The following is a 21,534-nucleotide window of genomic DNA, read 5'->3' as shown; positions in this document are numbered from 1 at the left end:
CCTGGCCGGTTGTCTTTCTGGTTGAATGATGACTGCTGCCTGTTTTCGGACACTGTTAGCAAGCACTGGCTGTCTGTAGTGCATAGTGTTGAAATTCAGTGCTGTGTGGTTTGGTTTTAATGATGGTGTGGTAGGTGTGGGAAGGCATGGAGAGGTTAGTTAGAACCTCTCTTTTCCAGGAAGACTATTTAAGTGTCTCCATCTCCTTTCATTTTAATATTAAATACCAATGATCATCTCTTGTCATATTCTCAGATCAGACTCCTACACCAACACGCTTTCTGAAGAACTGTGAGGAAGTGGGCCTCTTCAACGACATCGATTGCTCCCTAGAGCACGAGTTTAGGAAGGCACAAGAAGAAGAAAACAACAAAAGGGTGAGTGTGAGCACCTCAAACTCTTCCTCCCCCTTTGGTTCCTTGAAACACTGAAGGACACTGTGCGAAAGCAGTCAGTACCTGTAGTAACCTTTTGATTAGAAACTAGGTGAAACTGTAACTTGTGATATGCTTTTTAAAGTACTGAAACAATTGGAAAAAAAAAAAAAAAGCCCAAACCAACAAAAAATCAGCATTAAATGTCCAAAAGTGTGATACTATGTTTGCCAGGGTTTGATTCCAAGTCTTTACTTTAAAATAAACTATAACACAAACCACACACCTCTTGAGGGAGAGGCTTGGGAAAAGTGTATCATCTTTGAAGTAAGGGTTTCAAACTAGCTCAAATACCTTATAGGGAAATGTGGGTTATGAGAAGGCATTTACTTTACATACACACACAGAAAGAAGTTTTGCTCTTTCCTCTGCATCACAACGGGCCCCTGGATTTGTCATCATTACCAGCTTTATCGTGTTTCTGTATTTCTATTAAAGTATTCATGTTGAAGGGGGAAACTTGTAATACCTAGTAGATAACATATCTCATTTCCAATTACTATTCTTTTAGTCTCAGTATTTGTAAGTTTAGGTTGAATTATATAGGCCACTTTGCATGGGGTTAAGTGTACTCCCGTGCGTAAAGATTGTTAGAGTGATTTGAGGGATCCTAAAGAGCTGTTAAAATTCTCAAGGAATTGTAAAAGAGCTTAATGCACTACAGAGGCCAGCAAGAGGTAATGCATGAAATTTTAACTTTTCAAATAAGCATCCAAAGTTCTGGTTGTTTTTGAGAACTAAAACACATGAGTAATATGGGGCTTCCTACAGGAGCATATTGCTCCCTGCAGCCCTCCAACAACCTGCCCAGTGCCTCCCCTTCACAATGTTCCCTTTTGTGCCTTTCTCTTCCCTTCTTCCATTTCTGCAGCTCTTGGAAATTCTTAGGTAATGTGTCCCCTGTTGTAGGAGTTCCCCAGTTATTGAACACTGTGTTTGGCTTAGTTCTTACAGTAATCTCTACTTGTGTAATTTGAACATTAACCGACACCATAGACTAAAAGTAGGAAAAGGTGGCCATGAAGCAGCTGTGATGCTAAAGCCAGAGGGCCCTTCTTAGCTTGCCTCAGCATTGATTTGCCTTTTGGAGTGCCTGTGCCTCCAATTGCAAGGGCTTCCTCTATAGGTAACTGTTTTTTATAGCTGATGCATTGTGTCATTTGTTTTGCCTATTGTGATTGCTGTCCACCTCAAAATTCATATATGAGAGGCATGTGTGTGCTGCTGGGCTTTGTGAAATCTTGGAGGTAGCAGCATTTAGGGATCTTGAGGTCTGCAAAGTAAAGGCCTAAGAGGACTGTTTGGAAAAAAGAGGTAAAGCTGATTGCTGATGTGCAGAGCAGGAGACGAGGCTTGTAGAATGAATATGGGGAAAGAGTCTAGGAGTGGTTTGGTTTTGGCTTATAGGGAAGGGAGTCTAGGGATGGTTTATTTGTGGCTCATAAGAGAAGAGACTGGGACAGATAGAGAAGAGAGGAGAGGCTGCAGTGTGGTATGTTGAACAAGGGAAAAGAGCGTCCAAATGTGAGAGAGTCCCAAGTTTTGGTCAAGGATTGAGAAAGAGCCCAGACTGACCCTCACAACTTTGTGTGCAGGATGAATGTTAGAAAACAGACATGTAATGGGATAAATGTGTCTAATTTCAGATTTAGCTTGTTAAAACTTTGTGGTTTATGTGCTGTAGAGGGGAATCTTTATAAGCATCAAGGAGAACATTTCTGTACATTCCTACTTCTTTGTGAATTAAAGAAGCAGTTCTTTCTGCATGGTGTTTGTTTTGGAGGAGTACGAGATGAGGAGAAATCTACAGTTGTGGACTTCTGTGCAGTTAGCTACAAATTGCAATGCTTGATGTTGCAGAGTCCGTTTCAGTTTACAAGGGATAGCTGCACAGTCTGATTAGAACCTAGACAAGGGCATAAAGTTACCTGATAATTCCAGTTGTTTAGTGTCCTCTGGAAATCTTTTTCTACCCTTCTCCTACCAACCCCTGCAGCTGCCATTGGTGATCTCCAGGGATCAAATGAATGATAGGAGGAGGGAAAGCATGGGGGAAAAAAAAAAAAAGAGGGGGTGAATAAAAGAAACAACAACAACAAAAAGGCAAAAGTTCCACTAGCTATCTAACCTGTAACATTTGCTCTGTGTTTCCAATTAGTCTGCTGTATGTTCATTCTTACATTACCGACTGACTGTCAGATAGGAATCTGAAGCAGGCCCCAGTAGGGCTTTACGCAAATGCAAGAGGCAAAGGCCACGACAGAAAGGGACTCCTCGGCTGCAGCTTTCGCTAACAAAAAGCTTTTAAGAGCCTGTCCCTGGAATATGAGTGCAATGTAGCGTTGTCCTAACAGACCTACCAACACTTGGAGACTAAGACTAGCTTCATGGAAGGCTTAGCACACAGCTTGACACTGAAATCTTGTAAGAGAAAAAAACACCTTTTTTTAAATCCTTGAGAGTTATCATTTCAAAACTCAAAGAATAAAGTTCAATTAGCTTCTTTCTTTCTTTCTTTCTTTCTTTCTTTCTTTCTTTCTTTCTTTCTTTCTTTCTTTCTTTCTTTCTTTCTTTCTTTCTTTCTTTTCTTTTCTGAGTGGGACCCCATGGATAATCCATGAGAATTTATTGTGATTAAGATGATTATGTGGACTGGTGACATTCCAAATTAGCTGTGAAGCGATGAGTGCACAGTTTTAGGAATATCATGTGTACCTTTTTTTGTAAAGGTAGTATTATTGAGGGGAAAGCACTTGCATTAATATCTCAGCTGCTTATTTAGTAACAAATCACTTAACATGTTTCTGCCATAGTTGCTTATGTGTAAAGTGGGAGCAGGGTCTCTTTCTGCCTCCCATACTTGATACTTCTTATGATTGTAAGCTCATCTGTCAAGGACCATCTCTTAAAATATACATGGGTTAACCTTTGCTTGGGGACTGAGTGGGCTCAAGTAGTAGTAATGATGATGACCACCAGGACCTGAACTGAGAAAATTATAAAATGGGAGGCTGTCAGTTTGTTTTGGCTCCTCTGTTGTCTATACCACCAAATATTAGCTGAAGTCTCTGCTTGAGAAAGGCCTACTTCCTATATGCAAAGGATGCTGTAGATCAGCAATAAGCATATTGATAAGCATATGAGAAAGAGGCTTTTTGCATCCTCTTGACAGCACCCTTCCTGACATAAGCATCCTACCTGCCAAATTTACCACTAAAATTAGCACAGGTAAAAGCATACCTATACTATATTTCTACATGCAAAAGTGTAAATATTAAAGCTTTTGGAAGCTTGAGGCAGGCCGCAATTGACATCTTGGCCCCAGGCAGAATCTGCAAACCAAATCAACAAGGCAGGTAGCACTGGAAGATCAGATGACCATCTTAGCCTACTAGCTGCAGGTTTTAGGTTTACAGTGCTTGGAGCGTCAAGTATCCAAAGCGTTTGTAATGGGTTATACTTGCAAACAGATGACCTTTGCTGCTACTGGAGAGACCCTGCTGTTGCATCTTGTTTTGAGCATTGAGCTTGGGTCTTGAGAGGATAATGTCAAAGATGGGAAGAATCTCTTTCTGAATAACTAATTGGACCTGATTCATTAAAATGCAGCTAGCCTGACCCCCAAGCATGAAATGAGAAGGAGTGGAAATATGCTCAGTGTAGCACCTTAAGTAGTATTTAGAAATAGTGAGTTGAATATTTTAAACACAAGGGCATTTTTAAAATCACGGTCTGCTTATGCTAGAATTTGTATGCATCACTTCCTAAGGCTTATCCTGCAACTTTGATATCTTCTAACCAGTGTTCAGTGCTGCAAGATAATATGTAAACTATGCAGATAAGGCAAGAAAGCAGCTATTCTCAAATACAGTTTGGTTTTAATGTGGTTGTTCAGTGTCAGTTCAGGAAGCTTGTGGCCAGCAAGTCCTCTACATGTCTTAATATTCCTGTTCTAAATATACTGTCCTGCAGACACCTCACTGCTAGAAGAGTATCAGAAAATTGAAGTAGTCCAGTAAAGAAAAAGAACAAAAATAAATACAGAGCATTTGGTGGTTGAATAAGTTCAGTCTACAGAATTATTAAAAAGCCTGAATGTCCAATTTAGTTGTGTTAAGCAAGGGATGATGCTACAGTCTGATGCATATTCGAAAGGCATAAATTTGCTTTGTACCTTCTAAGTTCTCATTCTACCTTGTATATATTTCTGTGTATCGGCACAAGGAGATAGATAAAATGCACTTGTGTCGCTTACACCACCTCACCATTTCATGCTGAACTCAGTGACCCTCTAGTATCCAGAAGAGAATTTCCTGCAAGTATTTTCTGAATGTCATTGCTCTGTGCTGTATCCTATGAGCATGGGGAAGATGATTTAGTACAAGGCAAGCTGGAAATGACAAAATTTGTCCCTTGAGCAATGCAGTTTGGTGAAAAATTTAACTTAAATTTCACACCTTGTTTGAATTTTATGCAATGTATACTTGGTTCAGAGGTTTTGCCCTCTGTCTTCTGAAAAGTATGCAGCAAAAACATGATGGGCTTTGCTTGATTTAAATATTTTTTTAAAGGAAACTTCTTACATTGCAGTGAGGAGGGAAAAAGTAAATACCAAATCAATGCTCCTAAATTTGATGGAATAACAGTGTCTAATAAGGATATTTTGTGTTGCACAAACTTGGTGGGATTTGCTGATGCTTTTCTGTTTTGGAGGCTTATTTTAAATTAACCAACCAAAAAAGGGCCTGATAGTGTTTGCTTATGTCAATGGTGGGAGAGGCAAGCCCTGGGAGACATGCTGCTCATTTGCAAAAGATGCCATTTTGAAATCTGACTTTCCCAGTAGGAGAAGCTGGAAGAGCTGTGTTGATTGGATATCAGAAGACACTTCATAGCTTGTTTTAATCTGGTCCATAATTCCATTAAAGCAGAAAGTTCACTCCTATGTTTAATTGTTGACAATGCAGTAGCTGAAACCAGCAGTGCAGTAAACGGGACCCTTAGGCAGGAAAGGGTGATATTGTACCCATATATGAAAAGAAAAAATACTCATGTTGATAAAGCATGCTGTATAAGTGTTTGTGGTTTAGAAGCCTATACTGAAGTAGTAATAGGTTATATAGTAATGTTGGCAATGCAGTCTGTTGGTAAAAGAGAAGAACAGGGATGTAAGGTTCATTGTGGTGGTTGGCTGGGCTGATGGATGACAAATTCAGCACTGGTCATTTATGAAAAACAGCTATCCTCTCAAGGAGTGCACTCGCCTAACTTCGACCCCCTCACATGGTTAATGTGCAGCACAGAGCTTTGTTTCAAGAATATGTATGCATTTTTTTTATCCAGTATTCTAATAATGCAGGACAGGAGACCTGCAGATTCATTTTCCTTTTAAGTATGGTCTTGTGGGGGGAGGTGGTGTCAGTGCTGCAGTGCGCTGGTGTAGACCAGTATGACTCCTGAGTATGTGTCCTGCTTTTACAGCAATCACCTTAGCTCCAGTTTTCCCTTGTGAATATTCTGAAACTCCAGTGGTGTCATTGAGAAGAATAGTGTGTTGGTAGACATTTCAGAGGCAAGTGCTCTGAAACAGCTGAATTTCACTTACGAAGTAACACAAACCACAAACTCATAAGCCTGCTCCTGGAGCACCTTTGACTCATTGACTGACAGACTGTACAGCAGAAGAAAGCAAAGGCCTATGTTTAAATGCTTACTTTTTTTTTTTTTTTTTAATTATGAAATCATAAAATACACATAGATGCATTCCCCCTGCATTTGTCTAAACATGATGTAAGAACGTTCATATTTTTTCAAGTCAGAGGTCCCTCTGACTTCTTATTCTCCCACTGAGATTGAGTATTTTATATGGTGAGTATGTTATAGCAGATGCAAAATAAGACTAGGAATGATTTGTGTTAATATAATGCTTAAGGGCCAGGGTACTGTTGTAGGTATTGTAATAACTTCAAGCTGTTACTTTATCAATCAGTTAAGCTGTTGTCAAGGTGATAGCTCAAAACTCTTAAGTTCAAAGTCCAAAATGCCACCCCACATTAAAGATTTCTGTGTAATAGTTCCTATACTCTAAATATAACATCTGTATGTTTGAAGATGTGAGCATCTTCACAGCATAGCATTTCTTCTGGGTGTCACACTGAAGTACTGTAAAGGTACGTTATAACTCTGTATGAGTTTTTCCAATGGGTTATTCTGAGATTTCATATGCATTAATTGCATCAGGTTATTGATCTGCTTTATGGGCTCACTGTTGGTTTATAAAACCCCCTTTTTCTTAATAATTAACTTTTGCAGCACTCCTGTGGAGAAGGGAAATGCTTTGTCTGTTATTTTCTAAAGAAAAGCAGATTCCAGAGGATGTTGTTTTCCAAATCTCCTTCGTAGTAAGACACCAACCTCTTGAAGGAATCACAGATGTGGCGTGAGAATTGCAGGAGAGCTGGGTCCTCTCCACTGTTCTGCCAAGCAAGTGGCTTTCTGCCTCTTTTGGTTCCTTTAGCAGTGTGGCCCCAAAAGATCGATAGACACCTTCAAAGGCATTTTGGTGCCTTGCTGTCACTGAACTAAAGCAGGAGTGAATCAGTGAGCTACCACAAAGGGTCTGGGCTCAAGTGATGTGCTGAAAATTGCACAGGAAGTCTGTGGCAGAGCCTCGGATTGATTCCATATCTCCTCGGTCTCAGCATAGGGCATCCCACAAACCATGTGTGTTAAAGATTTATCAGCTGTTGTTCAGTGTTGCTAAAGACAGGAAGAATGCTCTGCTCCTCTCTCCAGATGGGTAGGCTTGCTGGATTTTAACTGCTTTTCTTGCAGATCTTTCATGGTAGACATGTGGTGGTGTGTTATATTTTATATGGCAATTCTGCAGTTGTCACTTCAGTCCCCAGACTCCGTGAGTCCTGTTTCGAGTGTGTATCGATGTCCAGGCGCTTAGTTACCCCACTGAACCGTGTTACAAAAGGGACACTTTCTGCCTAACAGTGCAGAAAAGCTGTCAAGACAACAGAGTTCATAACATGACCTTGCAGAAACATTCAGAGGAATAGGCTTTAATTTAGGCTTGTTGCTGCTGGTACAACATTTTATCTTCTGCTGGCAGGCAGGTCTGTCTTATCTTCTTCTGTAGCAATGGCCTGTATTTGAATGGATTTATGGATTTAGATCCTCATACTCTGAGAGAAAACCTGAATGTTTTTCCAGCAGTAAGTGCCTATATCATGCAGAAAGGCAATTCTTGAGGGCATACGTTTTTGATTGAGCTAAAGCTCCCTAACCATAATCCTTCCATGTTCTTCTGAATTCCAGCTGATGAATCATTCTGCAGAGCTCAGTCAGGACAGTCCTCTTTCCTTCTGCTTCTTATTGTCTCTTTCCCAAAGAAGTTGAGTCACCCGCTTGTAATGTTTGGGTTTTTGTTGTGTTTTGTATATTTTGGCTACCCCGAAAAAAGGAGGCCTGCCTGATTTCATTCTGACATTTCTTTCACAGCAACATGGAATAGTTGTGCATTTTGCCATGGTCTTCCTATGGCTGTTTTTAATGGCACAGCTTTCTTGTTACCAGTTCAGATTTCAGCAGCATGGACCGGATGACACATGATGAAGGGATAAACCTTCCCTGTAGTGGATTTTTTTATAAGTCTATCTCTTAGGTAAAGCCCCTAAATCTTGGCAATCTCTTTAGAGCACACATTCTGCTATTAAACACGAGCTCTTTGCTCCCCAGAGTGGACTGCAGCCTATATGGTTGGGTAGGTAATAAGATACTGCTGATATATTTCAGAGCAAGGTGCACTTTTACTTTATTTATGAAGATAGACATGCTGGTCGAGGGCTTAATCACAGCTGATAAATCATTTTAAGAAAGCCTATTAGAACCATATGCTGATTCTTTGTATTAATATGGTGTGTCTGTTTCTAGTCTAATAAGGCAGGGTTTCTTCCCCCTCTCTCTTCCCTCTGCCTGGTGTGCAATCTGTTTATCTGTTTAAGTGGTATCGCTTGCTTGGGGGCATTTCCCTCTTTAAGAGGTATCGTTAATAAAGCAAGATGAACAGAGGAGAGAGGGATTCTCTTTCTCCAGAGAGAGCAAAGCTGCATGGTTTTGGTTGCCTTTGTTGAGATGGAGTTGCAGAGAAAAGGTCCAAAAGCTGAGATGAGGAAACCCGTCGGTTAAAGACTGAACCATGGCATGGCCTTCACGGCAGCATAAGGTTGTCATTTTGACCCAGGTGGTTACAATCCTGGAGCCCGAGAGCTGTGAGGGGGTGGGTGTGCTGACATTTTGGTTACCTCACCTTTCCCTCACTCAGAGAGGGCTGCTGCGGGAACAGGTTCCACGGCCATCTAATGAGATCCACATTGGTGAAGTTATTCTGTGCCAAGTCCTATTTATCATTAATTGGTGGGTTCGCTTGCAGATCTTTCCTATTATTTGCTGATTATACCCCTACATGTTTTATTATCTTGCCAAAATTCAAATGCTAATATTTTCTTGATTTATTGTTTGTTTATAACTCTGTCTACTGCCTAAATAGACATAGTTAGAAGATTTCAAAACAGCAACAGCTCTTTTGCTGACTGAGTTTCTTTCACGATTTGCACATGGCAGTCGTCTATTTATAAACCTCCGTAGGGACTCCTAAACCTTTACAGTTGGGTTCCTCCCACCACTTCAGCCCCTTTTCTCCCTTGCTCCCTCAAGGCAAGTCTTGTTTTTTTGGCATAAAGACAATGATGGTGATTGTTATGCGGAGAAAATGTCCACAGGCTATGAACCATGGGTAAGGATTTTTAATTTGTACCTCTAGCAAAATAAATTGGAAATTAGAGGCATTCAGGAGAGTAAGGGTGTTTTCGCCATAAGGTAGGAGATCCTGATCTGAGTTGCTGGTATTCTTTAGTCTTATAAAATGTGAAACCGAAAAACCGAAAACTTGCTTTACACCAGTTGTGTGCACTCTGTAGCATGACCTGTTTCCAGTACTGTACAAAATTACTCTATTTCTAAAAGCCCCCAAACTTGACTGTTAAATCTGAAGTACTTTGGAGTAACAAAAGGAGTAGTGGAGAAAAGAAAGAAGGCAGAACAACTGACCACATGCCACGGCAGTTAATGAATGCTATAGTTGGATGTATAGCCTCATACATCTCTGGGGCAGTTCCATTGACTTTAATGGAATTTAAATTTTTAGCCTATTACAACTAAGCAAAGATCTGAAGGGAGAAAAGCCTTTAGTCAGAGCCTGGAAAAAAAACAAACCCTGTGGTCTTGAGAAGATGTGAAGTATCTGGGTACTTGGTTCATGTCCTGATAATACGTAAAAATAAGGCCTTTTAAAACCCATACTAGGGAGAAAAAAAATTGTACATTTTAACTGTTTCCTTATTCTAGTTTCTCTCTTACGTGCTTGTCTACAGAAGCTGCCAAGTCCTCTCTTACCAAATAAATATCATCTTGTTTTCTCCCCTGAAATGTGTGTATGTGTGTGGCTCAGTCTGGTCCCTGGGAAGGGAACAGACATTGGTTCGCCATGTGAATGTACATGTCAAAGTGCAGCTCTGCCAGCCAGTCTGAGGCTGGGTGGGGAGAGACACAGGGAGAATGAACTCAGTGTTACAAACCGTCTCTTTTGAATTTCTACAACCTATTAGTCACAGCAAGCTGCCCTTATTGATTTTGGTAAGAGAGGTCACTTTTAATCCTCTAAAGTGGAGAGAGCTGCATGCACTCTCCATAGCATGACATTAAAATTGACACAGCTCTGCATCAGTTCTATGAAAATGCCCTAAACCTAGATGGATTATTGCCTTGCCTTTCAATGGATACAAGCTGCTAACCAGAGCGTGCTAACCTAGATTAGGTGTAAAAGCTTTAAGATACTTGATAAGGAAAGCACAGCCAAAAGAAGATAGAAAATATGTGAGTATGCTAAAACAGCTGCCCCTGCAGAAATAGGCCATTAGTCTTAAGAAACTTTATTTTCTCATTTTTTAAAAATTAAAAAGTCAACAGAGAGGAGTTGAGATTGTCGTATAAAAGAATAAATAAAAGCTGACCTTACTCTATGATTATGAGAAAAGCTTTATTCTGGCTGATGGCCCTTGCTAGTTTTGTTTATGTTCTTAAGAGAACTAAATCTTTGAATACAATTAGAATAGTCCAACTTGAATCTTAAGTGTGCCTCAAAATAAACATCAGAGGTGAACTCTCAGCAGTTTTCTTTTCATCTTTGTTATCCTTGCCCTGATCTGTTTTTCCTGCCTAATGATCATTTGTAGCATACTATTATTAAGAGAACTCTTGATGGAAAAGTGTGCTTAATGGGGATAGGAAAATTGTTGTGAGCTTGAGAAGTTTTTTTTTTCTTTCTTTGGAATTCCAGAAAATGGCTACTACCCCTTTTGATTTTGTCCTAGTTTTTATTTGGAAATTTGTTTTCTGAAGGTTTTGCTGATTTTTCTGTGAGCCTCAGTAAAACTGTGCAATGTAGTGTTTAGGGAAATTTGTTGGCTTGTTGTGTAAACCCTGTGTTCTCCCTTTTCATTAGTTGTAGCTTGCTCCCGTATTTATTATTAAAGGTTAGAAATTCCTTTTCTAAATAAAAGACATCTGCAAAAGGAACTGCAGTAAAAAAACCATTAAGATACAATGTCAAACTCTTAAGCTGTGTAGTTTCTAAGTGTAATGCCTGTGATAATGGAAGTGCCTGACTTCCATGCCACAGCACCTTTCAATAAGCTAGAAGTACCCTATGGTCGGTAGTTAAGTAGGTCTCTGAGCTGCTCCTCAACAGAGATTAAAGTATGTGTGTGTCTGTGGGCAGTGTGGCTTCCCTTCCTGCAGTTAAGAGTTATTTGCTCTTCCTCCCCTTCCTCCCTGACCTGAGGTGGGGATGGTATTTTCTCACTGTTTGTGGGCTTCTCAAAGCACAGGGAAATTCAAAGTAGGCACAGAAAGGGAGCTGGCTTTTGCCTTCATCACTGTCACTGAGGAATGGCACCTAGAAGAAAAGGTAAAAGCAGCCTCATCTGCAGACTGGGCTCCTATCTGGAAGCTTATTTTTACCCCAGTCCTATCTTCTTTTTTTCCTATCAAGATAGAAAGAAAAATAAGGTACATTGCCAGTCCCTTCTCGTTTGCATTGGGAGAGTCCTCCCTGAGGTCCTAACACTTTATGGGGTAGAGGGGAGAGAGAAAGGAGGAAGACTGGAAAGTATGGGTTGATGAAGGGGAGAAAGGAACAAAATAAAAAAGTACCTTTCATTTTCACTTATGTAAAGGACTTATTCTTACCCCGGGTCAGGCTTGGTGGGGAAAATGGAAAGGAAAATCCACGCAGAAGAAGAGGAAAGGTAGCATTACACAGACATGAAGAAAGCTGAAGGGGGCTGTGGGACTGGACTTGAACCATGAGGCTGTAAAAGTGAGAGAGAAAGATGAATGAAACAAAGAACAGCACTCACACGAGGCGGACATTAAAAAGGCAGCTCTTTGTTTTCTGACAAGTGGGGTGTTAAAATATTCCTGTGATGTACTTGTTAGCAGAACTGGATAAACAGAGATAGAGGAGTGTGAAAGTATAATTTCCTTTTCTCCCCACCACCCCTCCAACCCAGGAAAATTGAGTTAGTTTCTCCACTTAATATTGAATTGAGATGTTAGGGGATGCAGCTGTACAAGAGAAGAGGAGACATGAAGATGCTCAGTTGATGTTGGGGATTAGAATAGTTTTTATTTGAAAAAGGGAGAGTCAGCCTGGACGTTGTTGTTTCTGCTTGCAGTGGTCTTTATAAAACATTCTCTCTCTCATCACACTCTCATCTTACCTCTGCAATCTAAGTATATGTCCCTTGCTGCTTCTCTGATGGCAAAATTACCATAGTTCCGTTCCATTTATGCTGCTTTTTGTTCCAATACAGTAAACTCATGCAAATGTGAATGCCAACATGTTTCAAGAAAACCAGGAAAGCTATTAAGTGTATTACACCTCTGCACATAAGTTATTATTTTGTGGATTATTGTTTGGCTGGAATCTTTTTTCAGGTACAGTTCTCTTATCCCAATTTCTTTTCTTTGCTTCATCCATCTCAGCCAGTTAAACGTGTATATAACTGATTTTCTGAAATGGGGCCAAAGTCCATGTACTTCAATAGCTCTTAAACATGTGGTTAACTTCAAGCATGTGTGTAGGGGTTTGCTGAATAGAGATAGTTTGCTGAATCAGGACTTCCCAACACTAAGATTTTAAATTGCAAACAATCCTCCATTTTAATGTATTTTAACTACTGCCTCCCATGGCCTATAGGTAACTGTTGTTACTTGAGTTCTGCAGGTGAAGAAAGTTGTAGTTGATTGAACAGTAATTTAAGGGTAAAAACAATCTGATATCCTGCTGTGACAACTATTTTTTTACTTACTACTAATAAATAACTTAATTACGTTACATGAAAGGGAATAACGATTGGAATTTCATGTTATGATTAAAAACTTATTTTTCTGGAGGAATAAAAAAGATCTGCCTCTAAAAAAAAGTAATTTGTTATAGCTTTTTCCCCTTTTTAAAAAAATTTTCATGATATTTTTGTATTTTCTAACAAAATGTGGTGCTGTGATGGTAGTGTAGTTTTGCCATTATTGTCTAAATAAACATGAGGTACCTATCCAGTCTTTTGGATACATAAATCTGTGTGACATCTTGAGAAAGTACTTCTGAGGAACAATAAAAGTGTGTATGTGTATATATCTGTAAAAAACCTAAAAAAACCACCAAAGAACCCACCCCCTCAAACCTACCAACCAGCCAATGAAACTGCCACCCCCCCACCCCTCCCTAAAAAAAGGCACAGCAAAAATCAAAAATGCAGTTGCCTTTCTCATTCACTTGCATCCTTTCATGTGCAGGGATAAATGGGATAGGGCTGCCTGCCCCATGTTGTTTTGGTTTTCTCCATCCTGGATCACAGGTAGGGTGGGGTGAAAGGGTGGAAAGTAGGTTCCACAGAGCAAGTGCATCTGTTGGAAGGTGCAGGCAAGGGGCAAGAGGCAGTGAGGGAAATGTTCCTTTCAAAATACTTCTTAATATGCTATTAGCGATGGAGTACCCAAATTGCCTTCTTGATGACAGCTGGGGAAGAAGAAAACCATATTTTACTATTGTAGTTGATACACTTGATACAGTGTTTTAAAACAAAGTGCTCTTCCCTTGCTTTTGTGTAAGGTGGTAAGACTTAAAAATATAATTGGGCTTTCCCCTTCTTTTCTTACTACTTTTCAATATTCGTTTCCTCACATTCCATCTTCAAACCAGCTAATCTGTATCCCCTTCTTCTTGAATAGCATTATCCTGACAACAGAGCAGTGAAAAGAGCCGAGACTGCAAGACTTCTAACAATGCCGGAGGGCCCCAGGAATAGGAATGCCCTGAAAAAAATGTGCTCCCATCCAGCTGCCCTTCATATTGTTGTCTCCCTATCCAATTTACTAGAGAATTTCCCACTGGCTCTTGGCTCATTCCCAAATGAGAATGTAATCTTTTAAAGATTACACTGCATAATGGAGGGACAAGGAGCTCTTTATTAACTGGGATGGGGAGTCACTTGCTATTAGGCAAGGGAGAGGGATGGGCTGTAGTACTGTTTTGTGAGCTCTGCTTTCTGCCCCTTCTTGTCTCCTCAGCCATAGGACAGCAGGTTGGGAGTGGGAAAGCACTGCAGCTGCACTGGAAAAGAAATAATTTAATGTAGGTTATGATTATGGCAATTACTTTTATAATGTGAGGGATTATACCGTAACTATTATATTGCCAACAAGATTAAATTAGTAGCCTAAGACCACAGCATGTTTTCCAAGAAAATAAGAAAATCTCTGCTTGTTCCAGAGTTCAAAGACTATTAATACAGTGTGAAAGAGCTGATCAGCTAAGGAACCTAACTTGCTGTTTGTATATATACTGTCTGGATCAGATCCCTGTCACTTCAGCTTCCATGAGCTGTGTCAGGTAGACACCCTCACCCCTTTTGGGATGTAAAGTGATGGGGTACTCTGGTAATTTTAAATGCTCTTTCTCTCTCCTATCAAGCAGATAAGCTTCTGCCAGTAATAGTTAATAAAGAGATAACCAGAACTTATTCTTGCAATCGGAAAATTTTAAAAACTTCACAAAGGGACCAGATTTACTCATGTAAACCCACTGAATTGACTGGAAAACTTCAGCATCAAAATGCTTTCATGCTGTGCTCTCCCTTTACTAAATCTTTTTACAATGTTGGTTAATACAGAGAAGATACTTATGTAAAATGGGGTAATCTTAGGTTACTTCTAGTATGAGATGAGTTTTGCTGAAGTTGTTGGGAGTCTGTAGTGTGATTATTTTTATTTTTTTTTAATGTCTTTTTTGGCCTGCATGCATAGCAAGATCATAGATGAGACTTTGTTCTACAGATAGTACAGATATAGTCTTGTATAGACTGCTAATGATAGGAGTATAAGCTAAGTTAATTATGCAGGAAGAGCAGTTTCCTTTTGTTCATCAGCTGGAAAATTACTAGAAAATTAAATTTTGGAGACTTCAGAAATATATCATGTGTTGATCATTACCAGAAAATTAACTGGCTTCATGGAAGACCCAATGTTCTTAATCTAAAGAGAAATGTAGGTGAGCAAGATAATTCTATAAATTTTTATTAATTTTTAATATGCTATGTGCTGTATGATATCTTAAGCAGTTGATTTCATTTTTGTTGCCTTATGCAAATATCTGTTATCACACAAAGCTTTTTGATGCATTTGGAAAAACTGGACATGTATTTGTAAATCAAGCATTTCTTCCTTCTCCTTTTCTAGGGGAGAGTTCCATAGCTGGAGTTATGGATAACAAATCAAAGTCAAATGAGAATACTGTTGGTTTTGGCAGGATATGAAACCTGTGAATGGCAGGCTGTACCTTACTTTATTCTTTTTTTTTTTTTTTTTTTTTTTTTTTTTTTTTTTTTTTTTTTTTTTTTCTTCCCTTCCCTTTCTTTCCCTTCTTCTTCTGGGTACAGCAAAAAGCAAATCTGATTTCATTGTGCTCTTATGCAGAATCTTTGCAGAACTTACCAATGGCACATATGAACTGTTTGGCTTCATGACAAGGACTATTTCCTTTCTGACCTTGCTATTCATTTGAGCTTGCAAGAGTCACCTTAGGCAAAAGGTCTTCTCAGTTACCTTCTGGGATTGAGAGCACTGGGTGCTGTTAAAAAGTTAGTATTGAAAGCTGATTTCATCATTTTCTTGCGGTGTCTAACCACGCTAACAAGGTCATACATCTATTTGCTAACTGCAAAGCGTCCTTTGTCAGATGTCTTTCCATTCCCTTCCTTGGCTTATATCACTTTCAGACACAGTTCCTACGTTCCAAGTGAAACATCCTGTATTAATCTCCTCGGAGGGCTTTTTAGGTTTGTCCCTGGTGCATTAGATCCTCACTGGAAGGAACAGTTGCACAAGGAATCAACTTGTTTTCTTATGTCTCCTATGCCCAGGGCATCTTATTAATTCTTTGGTTGCTGCTTGCTTTTAGAGAGAAGGTCAGTATGGGTTTATTGCACATCTGCCAGTAGGTTGCAAAATACTAGATCCTCATAGCGACATATGTGCCCACCGGGCAAGTGTTACTTTTCACAGACTGCATAGAGGGAATCGTAACCCATGGAAAGGGGCCGACCAGATGCCTGAGGGCTGCACCTCAAGCTGTCACAGGAGTTTCACTAGTTCTTGCTGTTCGTTGGCTTTCCTGACCTCTGTGCATCATGTGCTTAAGCACCTTCTTAAAAGTTGGACTGTGGCTCAGGCCATTAACTGCAGCCGGTAGCGCAACATGATCTGCTGGAAATTGTAAAGTCAGTGATACAGATTTGCGTGGACTTCTGTGTGTGCCCTCTCACTGTTAATAGGTAATAAAACACTAACATTTCAGCGTGAGGGTTTTTTTTGGAGTGACCCTGTGTTTAACTGCCAAAAAGACACAGGTGTAAAAGTTCTGGCGTTATATAAGTACTGGAATAGCACCTAGAGATACTGGCATGTTAAGAAGGTCTTGCAGTAAAGCCTGGGTGGTTTTCTTGATAATGTTGGTGCTAGAGCATAAACTTAATGGAATGTAATTTTTTAATTTCTTTTCTACAAACATCCCAGGGGAAATATTTTTAGAGACAATGGGAAATTTCTGTAAGACCTTCTCATAAGTGACGTTTTTGCATTTTTCTTGTTTTCCTGCTGACCTGTAATCTCCCCGTCTTTTTAACACTTTCTGCATTTTTGTCAGTTTCTATGTTGATTGATGTTGAAATCAGTTTCAAAACCACAGCTGGAAATTTTATTTACCAAAATATGTAGCTTTCAGTTTAGCCTGGCCCTAGACTGGACACATGTGTATTAAAGTAGCCCAACAAGTTAGCTTCTTTTTATCTCCTCTGACATGTAACTGGCCATGCAAGTACCCTTAGCTTGCCCTAAATATTATGGAGAGAGGGAGAGAAGCATGTAAAGGTCATTACTGTGGTTTACTTGATGGACAGTAGTTTATAATAAACTGCTGTGACTCGGTTGTTTTTGATACTCTGTTTATCATATCTCAACAGAAAGATGTTAGGGAAGCTTCTGATCTTTCCGGCACTTGGAAGAGCCACGTCTCATGAGGGTATTTTTGTCCTGATACAATAGGGACTCTAACATGCTTGCGTGAAGCATGTTATTTGCTACATGTCCATAGAAGACCAATGTTTGATCCCATCTTTAAGTAATACTGTAGTGCATATAACTCCTAAATACCGAGCCTTATTTTTACATTGAATCTTTTCAGCTGGATGATTTTTTTTATTGCTTTTAAACAATAGGTATTTTTGTAATATGCAAGTATAACATAGAAAATGTACTGCAGTTCCTTTCGATGATTTTTGTTGCTTGATATAGTGACACGGCACTAGCATCTAGCAAGCGAATACATTCCTGTGGTGTTTTCAAAAGCATATGAGAAACCATATGTTTTCATAGGAAAACAGCTGTTACCAAGCATATGCTTTCTTAGATAGAGTGACAGTTATTAAGAGGGCAAGGTACGACAGACCACGTCTTGTCTTTTAAGTTGAATGATGCTGGCAATAACTGTTGCTTTGAATGTGCAGTGGTGCTGCATGTAGATATTGCCATGTAGAGTTGTAACTGGAAGGAGAGAGATTAACGTCCATAGTCTGCAGCTTGGAAGAGACAATATAAATCTCTGTCCTGCTTTGAGCTGTGAATGCCTCTGTAGGAGTTATAGTAACAGACAAATTAGCATAATGTAATTGGCTGGCAAGGTCAACCCCTCTCCAGGAGCATTAGCAATGTTTACTGTAAGAAGAGACAGACCAAGTATTGTAGGGTAGTATGTTGTCTGTCCTTTTTTGAAGGAAGAATAATCATTTTGGACTCCCTACATCACAGACTCTCTACCATATCTTATTAAAATTCAGACTATCATATTTCTGTCTTCAAGCAAATCATTTAAAAGAACAACAAAGAATCTTCTCTACTATCACACAAATCTTTATTCATTTTTTTTCTTTGAACCTCACAGAGTTTACTTTTTTTTTTTTTTTCTTTCTTGAATAGCTTTTTTCTCTGAATGCTAAACTTACATACACATCCCTGACAATACCTAATAAATCTTGGGAGGATTAAAATTTCTGGTCTTACTACAAGGGACACAATTAGTAAATCCAGACAAACTTATCAATTTTCTTGTTTGGATCTTTTGAAAGTAGGGAACTGTGGGCAAAATTCTGGGCCAGCTCTAGCAATCCAGACTCACCTGATTCAGCTTTGCAAACCCTTGCACAACTGTGTGTCAGAAGTGTGAAACGGTGCCCCATGTTTTGAAGGAGACTTTGCATTGAGTCACAAACACCACTGGCTTTTTAGCCTTTGATCCCAAATCTGACAATTTGTGCCACGTATTTGAAATGAGTTCAAGCATTCAGTTACGAGATGTTTAGGAAATGGATTTCAGGCTATCACGCAGAAGTTGCATTGCATTTTCCTATATACTAATCACCAGGAATGATGGATGTTATGCTATTTAGCAGCTATCTTCAGCTTAAGTCTTAAAATACCATCTGTGACCAGGAGTTGCCACTGTAATTTTTCTTAGAGAACTGGCAAACAGGCTAAAACATGCACAGAATCATCTTCAGAGGACTGTCTTGCTGGAAAACCTATTTCCTTATGCTTAGACAGTGTGATCCAATGGATTTCCAAAGCACAGTCCTTTCTGTGGTCTTCTGATGATGAAGAAAAACCAGACAGCAATTCCTGGAGTCCACAGCAGCTGTATTTTGAATCTTGTGTAGTAGTAACTTCCAACCTAACTGTAATTTAGGTGAGTTTAAAATGAGCAGTGTTGTTATTGTGTCCAAGGGTAATATGCTCTCTAATGCTGATACCCTTTTATCTAGCTGCTTTGGAGAATGGGATCATGGTGCTGCTTGTTCCAGGCTTGCATTCCCAACCCTCTTCTCTGCCCCTCAACTTTCAGGTATCAAGTTTCTTTGGTTGTAAACATCCCACTGAAATCCACTTTGTAGGCAAAAGCTGCTGTGTGGAGGCGAGCACTCAGAGTAACAGGTCTCCATGTGCAGCTAGGTTGTCCTTCAAGGATGCATGCCTGCCCAGTTTTGTTCCTGACTCAGCTGAAACTCCTGCTTTCCATTGCCTGAACTGTGTTTTGCCTTCTTGTATGAAGTTGTCCATCTGTCTGGGTCACACCATTATCAGAGGACCAATTGTTTATTACTTAGAAAATGAGTGTTGTGTCTCCTCAGGTGGAGTGAGGCCTCACCAAGGCATTTCAGAAGCATGTAGTACTCTAAAGGAACAGTAGGTAATTTCCTCAGGATGGCTCCACACTGCATTTAATTAGTGTGACTGGAAGCGTGTACATCTGGGTGATAGTCTGGTAGCATTATCAAATATAGTGCAGGTTGGTGGTTTTGTCCATTTAGTCCAGTCAAAAAAGAAACTGAGCGATACTGAGAATTCACCCCCTCCACATCACTGCCATATAACCTCAGTAAGATTTTTAGCCCAACTCTTCTAAAATGGCTTGCAATTTTTAGTGTCCAGATTTGGATGTACAGACAGGAATGATTTAGCTGGATCAAATTTTCTGCAGACAATTAGTTCTCCTTCTAATAGACCCTGCAATACTATCTGGACTTGAGCATGCAGTCATTCTTTGCTTTTACTAATTTAGATGTCATTCTCTGCTCTCCTGTTTCTAGTCACCAAAGAACCGTTCTTTTGTCTTGCTATTTTTCTAATTTTATTAATCATATAACTCTCTTCTGTACTGGTTAAAGCATCTTGGTTATGATCTCTTGTATTTCTGTGAGGTTGAAATTCAAATGCATGGTACTCTAAAGTCCTGTGTAGTTGTTCTCACCAAAAAAAACCCTTCTGCTCTGTCACTGCTATATTATATTGCCTTCTTAGATATACTGTGTTGTCTCCAAAAGCTATTCACTTCTTGTCACTTCTAAGCACTCTGTAGTTGTTGAAGGTTCTCATCCTGTTTTAGATGTAAGGCAGAAGAATGTGAAGTCATTTGCTCAAAGTCATGCAGTAGATCTGTGGCAGATTGAGGAAAAGGATGGCTGTGCAGTTCCTGGTGTACCTGACCTGCAGAAGACCTTTGGAGTCCAAGGAGTTATCTTTCTGATCTCTTCTGCTGTCCCAGTCCTGGGAAGCTGTGTGTCCCAACTCCACACCAGCCTGCTTATTTGGTTTATTTCCTGTTAAACATATCTCTTCTTCCAGCAAGCTGTGCTTTAAGACCAAAGTCACATGCCTTCATCAGTGGGCAGTCAACTTGTTTTTTGCAAGCATTTTTGTTCTCCTAGTCTTGTTAGTGTTTTTGCCTGCCTGTCTGCCACTGCAGAAGATAACTGCTGAAACCATGGCAGAGAAGGACAAGGGCGGTGTTTTTCTCCTTAACCAGACTGCAAAATGTCAGAAATATCTTTGAGGATTCAGTGAACTCTTTCTTGAAATACCTGTTTGTCTGTAGCCCTTGCTGTACTCACTGGAAGTGAACTTTTCCTAGCTAGAAGTATATTTAACTTTTTGCTTTCTATGTAGACAGTCTGATTACCTTCCTAAACCCTAACATTTTTAATTCATATGGCAATAAATATTATTAATTTTGTCTGAATGCTTCCTACTGATGCACCTAATTCTCTTTAAGTTCTTTTGCTCCAAGATCTAGACTAAACTAGCTTTCCTCTCCCAAAATATCAACTAAAATTGTCTGAAATGATTGTGGATGCTGCATGCTTGCTTGCCTTTGTGGTTGCTTCCCAGGAGATATGGTCAATTAACTTGATCCCATCTTGATACTTTGGTGTTTCTTGTATCATTTTCACTGATCAGAACTATTTTCCTACCAGTTCACTTGTCATCCCACTCCACTGGTTAGATCTGTGATCCCTTGTATGTACCAGATGGTCTGTCTGGGTGCTTTTTGAGACCACTGTTAGTCTTGACTCCTGGAACTTTCCCAGCATTTTGTTTTAGTCCCCATGTAGTACTAGCCCGCCTGGCCCAACATAGCTGCTGCAGTGAGTTGGGGTTAAAAGAATATTTAGGCGATGCATTTTATTACCAGGGTAGCAGCACTTTCACTTGACTTCTTAGCAGAAAAGTTAAGCCTGCTGGTTTTCTGCTTGAAACTGCCTGAATGGAAAATCACTGGCTGTTTTGTTGCTACCATCCTTGCTCTCCTTTACCAACTGCTCTGTCTAAAAAATGTTCTGGTCATTGAATGCAGTCAAGCAGCCATTGCTGTAACTCATGCATGATGCCAATAACTTATGCCAGTGAAATCAATGATGAGAATTTCAAAGAAGCTTTAAATAAAATATAACAAATTTAAATGCCAAAGTTCTGTCTCTGTGAATTTGCTATTAACAGATTATAAATGGTTTGCATAATGTTGAAAAGCCTAGTGCCTTCAGTTAGCGGTATCAAAGGCTTGTTTAAACCAATTCCTGGAGGATTG

General features: G+C 39.7%; 1 protein-coding gene across 1 annotated transcript in view; it reads left to right on the top strand.

Moving 5' to 3' along the window:
- CREB5 (cAMP responsive element binding protein 5) overlaps positions 1-21,534 on the top strand; it is a 212,335-nt gene that overhangs the window by 12,033 nt on the left and 178,768 nt on the right. The window contains exon 3 of the mRNA XM_026842837.1: positions 256-377. Coding sequence (XP_026698638.1) covers positions 256-377 — 122 coding nt within the window. The remainder of the gene's footprint in view (positions 1-255; positions 378-21,534) is intronic.

The sequence above is a fragment of the Athene cunicularia genome (assembly GCF_003259725.1).
Source record: "Athene cunicularia isolate RWA chromosome 2 unlocalized genomic scaffold, athCun1 chr2_part1, whole genome shotgun sequence".
Taxonomy (NCBI): Eukaryota; Metazoa; Chordata; class Aves; order Strigiformes; family Strigidae; genus Athene; species Athene cunicularia.
The sequence above is the reverse complement of the archived record's forward strand: the minus strand, read 5'-3'. Positions and strand labels throughout refer to the sequence as shown.